At 47.4% G+C, this 13308-nt stretch overlaps 1 protein-coding gene across 1 annotated transcript; it reads right to left on the reverse strand.

Annotated features, from left to right (window-relative positions):
• Positions 1–3988: 3988 nt before the first annotated feature.
• On the reverse strand, positions 3989–8353 carry LOC113832398. The gene is made up of 2 exons (XM_035452873.1): positions 5372–8353; positions 3989–4885 (listed from the first exon to the last, which is right to left on the reverse strand). Exons 1-2 carry the CDS (start codon positions 6918–6920, stop codon positions 4539–4541), a joined length of 1896 nt encoding a protein of 631 aa, XP_035308764.1. The 5' UTR covers positions 6921–8353; the 3' UTR covers positions 3989–4538.
• Positions 8354–13308: the final 4955 nt, after the last annotated feature.

The raw sequence follows: 13308 nt of genomic DNA on the forward strand, positions 1-13308 counted from the left end.
TACGCAGAATAGAATGCTTAATTTGGTTTTTATTCATAAAATTACATTACCTTGTAAAAAGATGCAATTCTGTGATTCTGTCCACTAAGGGCCAAGCTTTGAGCATAATTCCTTGGCCCTGACATACCTGTTTAGTTTCTCAATGTGGAGGGAAATGTGTTTTAGAAGGAGAAGACTGAGCTTGGGATGTTTGTTATGAAAATGTATAAACACATTTTATATGGATGCACATTTAATCAAAGATTAACAGGATGAGTGTATAAATAAGTAAACAACATATGAATTAACAAAACACTAAGTTATAAGAGGATTAAGGAAGAAAAATGAAGCATGGCTGTAGGGAGAAACCCTGATTAGAGGTACCGATGAGGGCCTGGTCACAGGAACCTCTAATCAGGATTTCTCCCTACACATGGCGTGTTAAGTAACTTGAAAACAGACAAATGGCAGGTTTTATCCTAATGATGTCATCATGACCAGCATTACATTAAGTGAGAAAGAGCTAACTTACTGATTTATTACAAAGAGAGATTGGAAGACAGAAACATGAACTAAAATTCAACTATGTTTTCATGTAGGTTCAAGTAGACTGGGAAAGGAAAGGGTAGGCTAAACACACTAATCAAAACAAATCCAGAGTGCTATTTAGGCATCAAAAGAAAAAAAGTATGACTCTCCCAGGAATATGAAACAATGTCATTTGACTAATGTGAAAATACAAGGACCCTTAACAGAATCCTTTCCAAGTTCACACATGAACTCAAAGTTGAAGCACTGAAGTGAAACTCAAAGATCCCAGAAGAAATTATCATTAGTCATTTCCTCTATAAAAAATTATACCAATCCTCCATATATGTGAAATTAATTTCCCCTATATAAATTAAAGGTGTTTAGTGTATAAAATATTTTATTATTTAAATATACACCAATAACAATAACATTTAGACTATTTCCAAATTAGAAATACTTGAGGATGGAGCTATTCCTAAGGAATGTGAGTATTCATATCATACCAAATTTCAAGAGCCTACTTTCAACAGCTGCAAATCTGGGTTTATGTAAACACATAACTATTTTGAAAGAAGCTAAGAGGATCATGATTCACACAATCTCAAGTCTGAGTGGGTTCTGACATGCATTTGCGCATCACTTCAGAACTCAGACATATTTTCTTAAGAGGTACAGAAGCCATAAACACATGTTAAAGTTCCAGGTCAGCACAGGTTATGCTGTTAAATGGACCATAAAGTCAAGAAGCAGCGTTAGTAGTACTAAGAGAATTTTGCTTCCTTTCAGTAGTCAAGAAAGTATTTCATGTCCATTTGACCTGAGAAATCTGCTATATAATATAAATAATTTAAATTGTTCTTTGTTACCTTATGAATAGTTTTCTGCCCTGATTTTGTTTCAAGTTGCAAAGCACCCGAGGCATCTGAAACTTATGCTGCTGACTTAGGTCTGCTCAATATACAACTGGGGCCACTGCCACAATTCAAATCAATCATCTTTCTGCTTAATCAACTGATGCAAAATAATTCTTCTCATTTTTAAATTTGTTGTTTAAAACACCCAAAATCAACCCTGTGAGGCATTTCTACATAGGCAGTTGGGTGTTACTAAGTACGTCCACATCGCTGTGCAACATTAGCCACCATCATCATTGTCATGTTCAACAAATGCCTTCAGGGTTCATCCATGTTGTATTACAGGCCCAGGATTCCTCTCTTTTCTTGGATGAGCATATTCTACTGTAGCCTCTGTATTCTATACTATCTTCTCCAATCATCCGCTGATGTAAAGTTAGGCCATTTCTGTCACTTGGCTATTGTAAGTAATGCTGCTGCAAACTTGAGTGTGTCACCCCATTTTAAGGAGAAAACAAATACTCAGAAATTTTGACCAAACAAACAAGGATCATGTAATATTCCTGGAACTAAATCCCTGAAAGAGAATAGAATTACTCCCCATGTTCTACATGATCTTTCTAATCAGTGGGTTCTATTACAAATTATGGAAAATGGTATGAAAATGTAAATAAAGAAAAGACAAAGATTCTGGGGGATTCTGTCAGTTACCTCACAGCCATGTTCCCATTTTCCAGATTCCCTCTGAAAGACCCCCGGAGAGGTTCTTTCGTGGAAGAAGACCCACACCCAGGAATCAGCGAAACCACGAACTTTGGATGTAAGAACAAGAGGATTTATTAATAACACGGATATCCGGGGCTTAGCTTCTGTTTTGCCAAGCCCCGAGCCCCGGAAGGAGGGTCCTTTTATAAGGGAAAACAGGCATAGTACAGAAGCGAAAAGCATCAAATCAGCATTTTCTCAAGGTTTAATAGCCAGGCGAAATGGCCTTATCTCCTGCCGGTCCAGATGGCTGGCCTTGGGACCGAGCGATCCGGCGGGAGTTGGCCTTGCGTGGGGCGGGGAGTGAGAGCCAGCAGCTGCAGAGATCAAAAGGTCGGGGAGGGTGCTAAGGAGGGAAGTGCTAAGGAGGGAAGTGCTAAGGAGGGAAGGATGTATTCGCGCGCCCCGCCAGCTGCCGACCAGAGTAGAAAGGCTACAGCCCGGGGGTGGGGGTCTTTCATCCCCCATTTCTCTTGTTACTGAATGGAATCTTTCATTCAGAGGTCTCTGGATATTCTGGATCTATCTGCTTTAGCTGGTGGTATTGTTGAGTTAAAACTAAGGTTTGTATGGCAGATAATCGTTCTCTAATGAATTGAGTTATCTTGTTCAGAATGCAGGGACCAAGTATAAGGATTAATAATAGAATAATCAGAGGTCTCATGAGAGTAGATACCAGAGTAGTGATCCAGGGGGACTTAGTGAACCATCCTTCGAACCATCCTTGTTGAGACTCAAATAGCTGTTGCCTCTGTTTTAGCCTTTCCCTAAGTTTGGCCATACTGTCCCTTACTATTTCTGTATGATCTGCATAAAAGCAGCATTCTTCCTTGAGGGCAGCACATAGCCCCCCTTCTTGTAAAAATAATAAATCTAATCTTCGTCTGTTCTGTAGGACCACCTCAGAGAGTGATGTTAAGGATTTCTCGAGTGCACTGACTGACTCTTCCAGGACCTGGATGTCCGTGTGCATGGCTTGTTGTAGAAGCTTAAAATGATTAATTCCCTGTAGGGCAACGGTTCCGGTCCCTATGCCGGCTGCTATGCCCCCCACTGTTATTCCTCCTAATAATAGGGCCACGGTAAGGGATATTGGCTCCCTCTTATAGCGGGTTGATTTCTCTAGTACGCTGTAAACATATTTAGGTTGGTGGTATGTGACTTTGGGCCAAAGTTCTATCAATATATAAAAATCAATGGTGGTGTTGAGAACAGTGGTAGAGACACAGGGAGTCAACCCAGTACTGCAAGCCCAATAAGTTCCATAAGGGGCAACAAGGTATCGGCTGTCCTGAGATAATGGCTCTACTTGGTTACATAATTCTTGATGTGAGGGAGGGATCCTGCCTATGCATAGCCCCTTTCCTGAGACCTCAGATATTGTGAGCTTGTGCTGCATAGCAGCTCCACAACTGGTAGGTGCTGAGGTCTGGTTGGAGTAGTTGCCCAGTATTGCCACGCCTTCATAATATGGGGGCCGGGAAACTAGGCATAACCAGCATTCCTGAGTCTTGTTGGGGTCTGAAAAATTTAAGGCTTGGTAAACTCCTTGGATTAATTGTAATAATCTATCTCTGGTACCTGGAGGGTCTCTGGTTAACTCGATGTTTAGGGCGTCTGGGGTGGGGGAGAAGATGACAGCATCTGGGGTAGGAGTGATAGCTTTAGGAACGGTAGGGGGTTCAGGGACTTGGAATTGGGTTGGGGCCCTCTGGTCCGCTATTACTATGTTTGGCCCGACTGATTGTTGGCTTAGGGGAGTAATTTGTCTGTACAGGGAGAATAAGGTCACCGGATCTTTCCCTGCTCGGTGCAGTCGGAGTCCCCAGACTTTAGGACTATCTCAAGTAGTCCTTTTTCCAGCATCTGTGAACCTTAGGATGAGAGGGTTGCATTTTCCTCCGGGGGTGGCGCCTTGAAAACCTCCCCCTCCGGCACTATCATAACAGGGTCCGCAGGCTCTTTGCCCACATCTCCATGGTCCTTTCCCTGTGTACCCTGGGATCTCCCTCCGTTTGAGAGTGATGAAATCCCAAGAGGAAGAGGGTTTCCAGTAAGCCTCCCCTGTGGTTTCACATCCCCAGCTTGCACAGTACCCTTCCTGTGGCCCCCCGCAGTCATGAGTTGGTCTATGGCCAGGACAAACATAAAAATCCTTGCTTCTTGTCCCTATCCTTCCCCCAGGGTGGTGGCATCCGTACCCTGGGAATGGTTCCTGGTCAGAGGGATCCCAATCAGACCCTACTAAGTCACATAGGTCGACATAGAGAGGAGGGAACCCATCATGTAGAGTCCCTATATAAGTGCTGAGGTTGGCTATTTCCCCGGTCCCTAGATTGGCTATTTTCTAGGTGATATTATAAACCCTGTGGGGGTTAGTTGCTACATGGGGGGTAAACAGACAACCAATCAACAGGAGGGTGTACGAGAGAGTCTTATCTTTAAAGGATTTTGAGTGCAGTGTGCGGTCCATTCTGATGTAGTGGCTGAATCGGTGGGTCGGGCTGGCTTTACATGTGAAGCATGTATCCAAGCGGCAATGCCGTCTACTTTGAGTGCGGTGGGAGTGGTAAGCAAAACGATGTAGGGTCCCTTCCAGTGGGGTTCAAGGTTCTTGGCCTGGTGACGCCGGACCCAAACGGTGTCCCCGATCTGGTAGGAATGGGGGATGGTGGGATGGTCCCTCTGGTCTTTATAAGCTTGAGCAAGGGGTTTCCAAATCTCCCGTTGTACTAATTGTAGTGCCTGTAAATGAGCTTGGAGAGAAGGGGAGTTAGCAAAATCTGAGACATCTTGATCAAGAAAGTTAATGATAGGAGTAGGTACTCCATGCAGGATTTCAAAAGGTGTGAGCCCATGTGGCCCAGGGGTGTTGCGAGCACGATAGAGGGCTAGGGGGAGTAGGAGGACCCAGTCTCTACTGCCAGTTGCAAGCGACAATTTTGTTAAAGTCTCCTTGATTGTTCTATTTATCCTTTTTACCTGTCCTGAACTTTGGGGTCTGTAAGCACAATGTAATTTCTAATCAATCCCCAACAAGGTGGCCACTGACTGACTTATCTGGGAGGTGAAGGCGGGCCCATTATCTGTTCCCAGTACCTGAGGCATCCCATAACGTGGAAAGATTTCTTCAAGCAATTTCTTAGTAACGATCTTGGCTGTTTCATGTTTAGTAGGAAAGGCTTCAACCCATCCTGAAAAGGTGTCTACAAAAACTAATAGATACTTGTATCCATATTTACCTGGTTTAATCTCAGTGAAATCTATCTCCCAATGTGTTCCGGGCCGGTAGCCTCTGACCCGGTTCCCAGGAGGAAGCTTCAGTCTGGATGCGTTGACTCGGGCGCACGCATCACATTGTTCAGTTACCTGTTTTAAAATGTCATTCTTCCCCAAAAGGAAATTGAATTCCTCTTCTCGTTCGAGGAGCTCCCGCATCTTCTTGGAGCTCAGATGTGTCATCTTATGTAAAAATGTCACTAGGTACTTGGTTACCCGGTAGGGGATGACAGTCTTTCCTTCATAAGTCCAATCCCCGTTTGGTTCCTTTGTGGCTCCCAATTTCTCTAGGGTTTGGATGTCTCTTTGTTCATAGTCCCATGAGGGGGAGGGACGGTCGTTGGTGGGCTCCAGAGCCAGGAGGCTAGTGGTGTCTGTGGTCAGGGCCGCCTCTCGGGCAGCCAAGTCTGCCCTCCGATTGCCCCTGGCTTCAAGAGAATCCCCTTTTTGATGTCCGGGGCAATGTATGATACTTAAGGCGGAGGGCAGATGAAGAGCTCTTAGGAGAGCGAGGATTTCCTCCTTATTCTTAATGTCTTTCCCTTCGGAGGTAAGCAGCCCCCTCCGTCTGTAAATTTCTCCATGTATATGGGCAGTGGCAAAGGCATAACGACTGTCTGTGTACACGGTGAGCCTCTTACCTTCTGCCAATTTTAGAGCCTGCGTGAGGGCAATGAGCTCTGCCCTCTGCGCAGAGGTTCCGGGAGGGAGTGCCTGAGCCCAGACAACCTGATTCTCTGTGGTGACTGCTGCGCCCGCCCTTCGTTTTCCTTGATGCAAAAAGCTGCTTCCATCCGTGAACCAGATGTGGTCCGGGCTGGGTAGAGGCTGGTCAGTCAGGTCGGGTCTCGCCCCATGGGCCTCAGCCAGTACCTGTAAGCAATTATGAGCCTCTGGCTCCCCTGGGAGAGGGAGCAAGGTGGCTGGATTCAGAGTCACCAGAGGCCCAAAGTGGACCCGGTCTTTGTCCAACAGCATAGTCTGGTAATGAGTCATTCGGGCATTAGTGAGCCATCTGTCTGGAGGCTGTCTGATGACTGCCTCAACCGCATGAGGGGCATGTATGGTCAAAGGCTGCCCCAAGGTTAGCTTGTAAGAATCTTTTACTAGCAGGGCTATGGCGGCAATCATTCGGAGACAGGGTGGCCATCCCGATGCTACAGGATCCAATTTCTTGGAGAGGTATGCAGTGGGCCTTCTCCAAGGCCCCAGTTTTTGGGTGAGGACTCCCTTGGCATAGCCTCCTTTCTTATCTATAAAGAGTTCAAATGGCTTAGCTAAGTCCGGTAGACCCAGGGCTGGTGATTCAAGGAGAGCCTTTTTGATGTTGGTGAAGGCTTTCTTTTGGGGCTCTTCCCATTTAAAAGCAACCCCTGGCCGAGTGAGGGGGTAGAGGGGAGCCGCCATTTCGGCAAACCCGGGGATCCATAGGCGGCAGAAGCCTGCCGTTCCCAAGAACTCTCTCAGTTGGCGGGGATTTTGTGGGGTGGGAATGTCTAAGATGGCTCGCATACGGGCTTCCGTTAGCCATCGCCGTCCATCCTTTATCTTGTATCCTAAATAGGTCACCTGTTTCTGACATATCTGGGCCTTCTTGGCGGATGCCCGGTATCCTAGGCTCTCAAGAGTCTGGAGGAGGGCTCGAGTGCCTTCCTTGCATTCTTCCTTGGTTTTGGCTGCCAGGAGGATGTCATCTACATACTGTAAGAGGATTAGCGCGGGGTACCGGACCCGGAATCCTGCCAGATCCTGATGTAAAGCTTCATCAAAAAGGGTGGGGCTGTTCTTAAACCCTTGAGGTAACCTAGTCCAAGTTAGCTGCCCAGAGATTCCAAGGTCGGCATCCTGCCATTCAAAGGCAAATATAGGTTGGCTGGTGGGATGCAGGCGGAGGCAGAAGAAGGCATCTTTAAGATCTAAGACTGTATACCAGGTATAGTTGGGTGGCAATCCGCTCAGCAAATTATAAGGGTTGGGGACAGTAGGGTGTATGTCCTCTATCCTTTTATTGACCTCCCTCAGATCCTGTACTGGCCTATAGTCATTGGTTCCTGGCTTCCTGACGGGCAACAAAGGTGTATTCTAAGGAGATTTACAGGGCACCAGAATCCCTTGTTCAAGTAACCTTTTAATATGTGGCCGAATTCCTTCGCGGGCTTCTTTAGGCATTGGATACTGTCTGACGGATGCAGGAAGGATGGCAGCTTTTAAGGTTACTATAATTGGGGCCTGGTTGATGGCAAGGCCCATTCCTCCTGTTTCAGCCCAGGCTTGGGGAAATTCCGCAAGCCAGTGATCAAGGGTTTCCTGATTGTTCGAATTAGTCCTCTTTTCATGGAGTCTGTATTCATCTTCTATGGACATTGTCAAGATGGTAAGGGGAATTCCCTCTGGCCCTGTGACTTTGACTTCTGACCTCTCAAAGTGTATTTGAGCTCTTAATTTGGTCAATAGGTCCCGTCCTAGTAAGGGGTAGGGGCAATCTGGCACATGGAGGAAAGAATGCATAACCTTACCAGTCGCGAGCTGGAGCTGCCGATTTGTAGTCCAATGGTACTGCTTTCCGCCTGTAGCTCCCTGTACCCATGCAGTCCGGTGACTCAGGGGTCCGGGTGACCGATTCAGAACAGAATGTTGTGCCCCTGTATCTACTAGGAAGGTGACCGGATGCCCCCCGACTTGCAGTGTTATCCTGGGCTCAGGGGGGGGCTCCTGGCCCTGACTTCTCTAATCTTCTAGGTTTAGAAGGTCAGAGGTTCTTGGCCGTGGAGGCTTGGCCCGGGGGTTCTTAGGGCATTCTTTTGCCCAATGTCCTTTTTCTTTGCAGTAAGCGCATTGATCCCTGTCCAGGTGGGGCCCCCTTCTGCCATCCCTCTGCCTATTCTGTCTCTGACCTGTCACTACTGTGGCCAATAGCCTGCTCATCTCTCTATTCCGCTTACGGTCTCTTGTAGCCTCTTTCTCTTCTGCTTCTTTTCTCAGTCTTTCCTCTCTCTCCTGGGCTTCCTTTCTCCAACGTTCTTCTCTTTCTGTCTGTGTCTCTCTCTTATTAAAAATACGTTCTGCTTCCTTTAACAAGTCTTGGAGCGTATATCCTTGTAAATTTTCTAGCCTTTGGAGCTTGTTTCTTATGTCCGGGGCTGACTGCCAAATAAAGGACATAGAAACGCTGGTGGCCTGCCCTGGATCTTCTGGATCATAGGGAGTATACATTCTATATGCTCCTTTTAGTCTCTCTAGAAAAGTGGCGGGCGATTCCTCCGCCCCCTGTATTACCTGCTTTACCTGGGCCAAATTGGTAGGTCGGCGTCCTGCCCCCCGGAGACCCGCGACCAGCAACTGGCGATAGAGACGCAGATGGGTCCTACCTGCTTCAGTAGTAAAATCCCATTCAGGTCTTTCAAGAGGGCAAGCCGCATCGATTTCATTGGGCAGCTGGGTGGGCTGCCCGTTGGCTCCTGGGACATTCTTTCGTGCCTCTAGTAGAACACGCTGTTTCTCCTCCGAGGTTAAAAGAACCTGTAAAATCTGCTCACAATCATCCCAGGTAGGTTGGTGAGTTGTGAGTAACGACTCTATGAGAGATGTCAGCCTCACAGGGTCTGCAGAGAAGGAAGGATTATTATTTTTCCAGTTATAGAGGTCCGATGCTGAGAATGGCCAATATTGAGGTTGGCCATTCGGTCCAGTTCGGAGGGGCAAAGCGGTTGAATCTGGAGCGGGCTGCTCCCTGCGACCTCTTAGTCGGTGAGCCATTGGGGAAGGGTCAGGTGGGGGAGCTGAAGCCGTCTCTGCCGAGACGGCGGGGGCCGCTTCTGCCTCTGGCGGGGGCGGCAGCGCCGGGTATGGCGGGGGTTCTTCAGTCAATAGGTCAGCCAACAGGTTTTCTCCCGGGGGAAGCACCTCAGGCGTCTTCTTCTCTTCAGCTTTAGCGTCCTTTACCGCTGTAGGGTAAAGGCTGGAGTGGGGAGGGAGCTGGGGATTGGAAAGGGTTGGGGTTGAGGGAATGGGCCGGTTGGAGCGGTTAGAGGGAGGAAGGGAGGGGGAGCCCTTGGGGTGTAGGAAAGGACGTATCCAGGGGGGGGGTCCTGAACCAAGGCCTCCCAAGTGACTATGTATGCCACCTGGTCGGGATGCCCCTGTGGTCCAGGATCCATAGTCTTCTCTTTCACCTGAAATATAGTTTGGAGGTTAAAGGTACCATCTCGCGGCCAGCCAACGTCAAAGGCTGGCCATTCTGAGGAACAAAGAGTAATCCATTTGCGTTTACGCACATCAACAGATTGGTTATGAGCATAATCCTGCACATCTCTCCAGTGTGAGAGTGTTAGGGACAAGGGAGTGGTGATAGTTTGTCCCATAGTTTCTAGACTTAGTAGAACACAGATAATGGTTATGATACAAAGACTAAGCAAAACAGAACAGGCTTTCGCTGCGCGGTTTCGACACAGAGTCGATAGTAAGATTTGAGAAGGCGTTGAAGAAGGGGGCCAGCCTTCTTCGTCCCCGGTAAGGATTGCAAATCCTTCAAGCCGAGGACCCTCTCCAAAGAGGTTGGGAAGCTGTCCAGTCATAGATCTCAGCTCAAAAACAAAAGTACAAAGGTGAGCCCACTAATGCTTCAATCGCTACCAGGACGTCTCTTGGAGCCAGGGTCGGGAGTCCGAACCTGTCAAATACAAATGTACGCAGCTGTGTACTACCAACGCAGGCGCGCAGTTCATGAAATGGTTTCAGACAGAAAGACAGGACCAGACGAGACAAGACAGTGGATTCACATAACACTTACCTCCCAAATGTGGGTCGGTGGTCCCTGGGCGGGGGTCTCGATCCCGGACGAGCCCCCAAATGAAAGACCCCCGGAGAGGTTCTTTCGTGGAAGAAGACCCACACCCAGGAATCAGCGAAACCACGAACTTTGGATGTAAGAACAAGAGGATTTATTAATAACACGGATATCCGGGGCTTAGCTTCTGTTTTGCCAAGCCCCGAGCCCCGGAAGGAGGGTCCTTTTATAAGGGAAAACAGGCATAGTACAGAAGCGAAAAGCATCAAATCAGCATTTTCTCAAGGTTTAATAGCCAGGCGAAATGGCCTTATCTCCTGCCGGTCCAGATGGCTGGCCTTGGGACCGAGCGATCCGGCGGGAGTTGGCCTTGCGTGGGGCGGGGAGTGAGAGCCAGCAGCTGCAGAGATCAAAAGGTCGGGGAGGGTGCTAAGGAGGGAAGTGCTAAGGAGGGAAGTGCTAAGGAGGGAAGGATGTATTCGCGCGCCCCGCCAGCTGCCGACCAGAGTAGAAAGGCTACAGCCCGGGGGTGGGGGTCTTTCACCTCAACACCTTCCCTTTTCCCTTCTTTCTACTCTCTCTTTCCTCCCCTCCACACTTCCACCTTTCCTTCCTCCATCTATTACTTCCTTCTTTCCTGCCTTCCTCCCTCTCCTTCTTTACTTTCCTTCCCTCCCTCTCTTCTTTCTTCCTTCCCTTCATTCCTTCCATTTCTTCCTCCCTCTCTCCTCCTTTCCTGCTCTCCCATCTCCCTTTTCTTTCCTCTGTCCATCCATCCCTTCCTGTCCTCCATCCCTCCACCTGTTTCTTCCTTCCTGCACATTCAATAACAGTGTAGAATTAGAAAATGCTACTGCCGCCGGGCGTTGGTGGCGCACACCTTTAATCCCAGCACTCGGGAGGCAGAGGCAGGTGGATCTCTGTGAGTTCAAGACCAGCCTGGTCTACAAGAGCTAGTTCCAGGACAGCCTCCAAAGCCACAGAGAAACCCTGTCTCGGAAAAGCAACAACAACAACAAAATGCTACTGCCTCTGCTACCATGAGCACCCATTCCCAACACTTCTAGAGAAGCTCCCAGAAGTCTGCTTGTGACATGCCCAGGCCTAGATTCCTTCAGAATTTACCTCAGTAGATGAGGGAAAGTACTTGTCTGGGCCTGAGGCCATTCCCCAGACATCCAAGATCAGCAAACATTAGAATCTGAACACTGGGATCTCTGTTTTTCACCATCATGTATGGACCACATCAGAGCCCTCTAGCCTGAATGTAGCCCCTTCTATACATCTCATTCATACTACCTGCACATTCTCTCTGCCTAGGCTGGCTTTCCTGGCACCCAATCCTCACCTTCACCATGTATGCTCTTACTTTCCATTCTTAGCATTGCAGCCTGCCTAGCAACTTCTCCACTCCAACCCTCCATAGTCTCCCATCAAGCAGTCTGGAGGGATTAACATGATGAAGGGACTGTCAGATACTGTTTACTGGGCACTCAGAGGTAATCTTGGCTCTGGAGGCTGCTGTTACTCCATGCTTAGTGGTACTGGCTTCTTTTATGAGGCACCAGCACACAGATACTGAGCTTTGGGTCTCAGTGACTGTTTGTTCAAGAACTTTGGTCCTGTGTTCAGGGAAGGAACAGTCACTGCTGCCATCCTTACTTGGCTTTGGAGCACCCCAGTCCCACCAGGCTACATCACCAGGGCCCCTGCTTCATCTATACCCTGGCACTCCTTGACGTGATTTAAGTTTATCTCTTGCTTCCATAGCTCATATTCTATGCTGAATAACACACATAATATCGCAGAGATGGTTTATTGTCTTGATCACTGGTGTTTACACTTCTCAGAGGCTTGTTTACACACATGTCCCAAACTCAGAAGAGTGCGTGATCCACAAAAACATGTAGTCAATATTTGCCAAAATTCAATTTGTTAAACAAATGGGATTCCAAACTGTTCTTTATTCTCCTTTACTCCTAACATCCTTGACAAGGAAACTGCAAATTCCTGTTGCTCCCAGGAAGTGGGTAGCACAGGGTAACATGCCAGTTCCAGTACCCCCAAAAGCCTGGATCAACCCAGAGCTGTTTCCAAGAAGATTAGACATTCCACGTTCTTATCAAGCCTGAAAATCATCAAAGGGCATTCGGGGATCCTTCTGCCCTCGTTTAGTAAAGGGAATACCTTAGCAAAGATCCCCAGAGCTCTCACTTCCCCCCACACACACGCACACACACAAAAAACCCCTCTAAGGCAAGACACCATGCTAGACATACTATATTTCTCTATTCTTCCTATTAACATTCTGCCTCTGAACAACACTTCATGAAAACATGAAGTCCAGACACTCTCCATGCAAGTACTGTAAATTGATATCTGTTTTCTCCCACATTTATAACCAGGATCAGGGCATAAGCCGGACACTAAGAAGGCAAAAGCAATAGAACAAGTCACAAGAGGAGGAAGGAGCTGGTGTGGATTGCTATTCTGCCCCTTTATCTAGCTCTCTCTCTCCCTTTCTCTTTCATACTTCACAGAATTTACCAGAACATTACACCACTACCTATGCTTTATAAAGTTAAATATGACAAAAATATGTCTTCAGATATAGATTCCATTAATTCAGTCATAACCATAATCAACAGCTATGCTTACTTCATGAGGGTGATGAATATCAAATTGGGGCCCATTTGGAAGCAAGAAGGTTGATAAAATGAAGGGTGACAGAGAATTCACAGGTGTGTGTGGTCATTCTAATGCTTCAGAACTGACTGTTACATAGCTGTGCACAGTCACCCAAATACCCCAATACTATTGCACAATTCTGTAGGTTGTCACAAACCCTGGCTTGTCATTCTTTGGTGTCCAGCCCTTCCCTTGTGGCTCAGAACTCCCCATTACCTGTGTCATTCCTGGAAGTGTTTAACCTACAAGATGGAGGTGTGTTGGATTTCTGCAATCTCATTAACCTTAGATGTGGTGGTGCTGTTGTTGTTGTTGTTGTTTGTAGAAACTGAAATTGGGAAGCTAAGAACAACACATCTTCCGACAGATTCAGTCTGTGTTTTCCCAGGCCCACATTTTACCAAGGCTACTGAAAAAGCACACTTG

Source organism: Cricetulus griseus, assembly GCF_003668045.3.
Source record: "Cricetulus griseus strain 17A/GY chromosome 1 unlocalized genomic scaffold, alternate assembly CriGri-PICRH-1.0 chr1_1, whole genome shotgun sequence".
Taxonomy (NCBI): Eukaryota; Metazoa; Chordata; class Mammalia; order Rodentia; family Cricetidae; genus Cricetulus; species Cricetulus griseus.

Excerpts from the sequence above, each read along its gene's own strand:
- LOC113832398 (XM_035452873.1), bottom strand. The coding sequence starts at position 6,920 with ATGCGAGCCATCTTAGACATTCCCACCCCACAAAATCCCCGCCAACTG. Across the intron at positions 4,886-5,371 it reads TTTCACTGAGATTAAACCAG|CTCATTTACAGGCACTACAA; the intron begins GTAAATATGGAT and ends CTTCTCTCCAAG.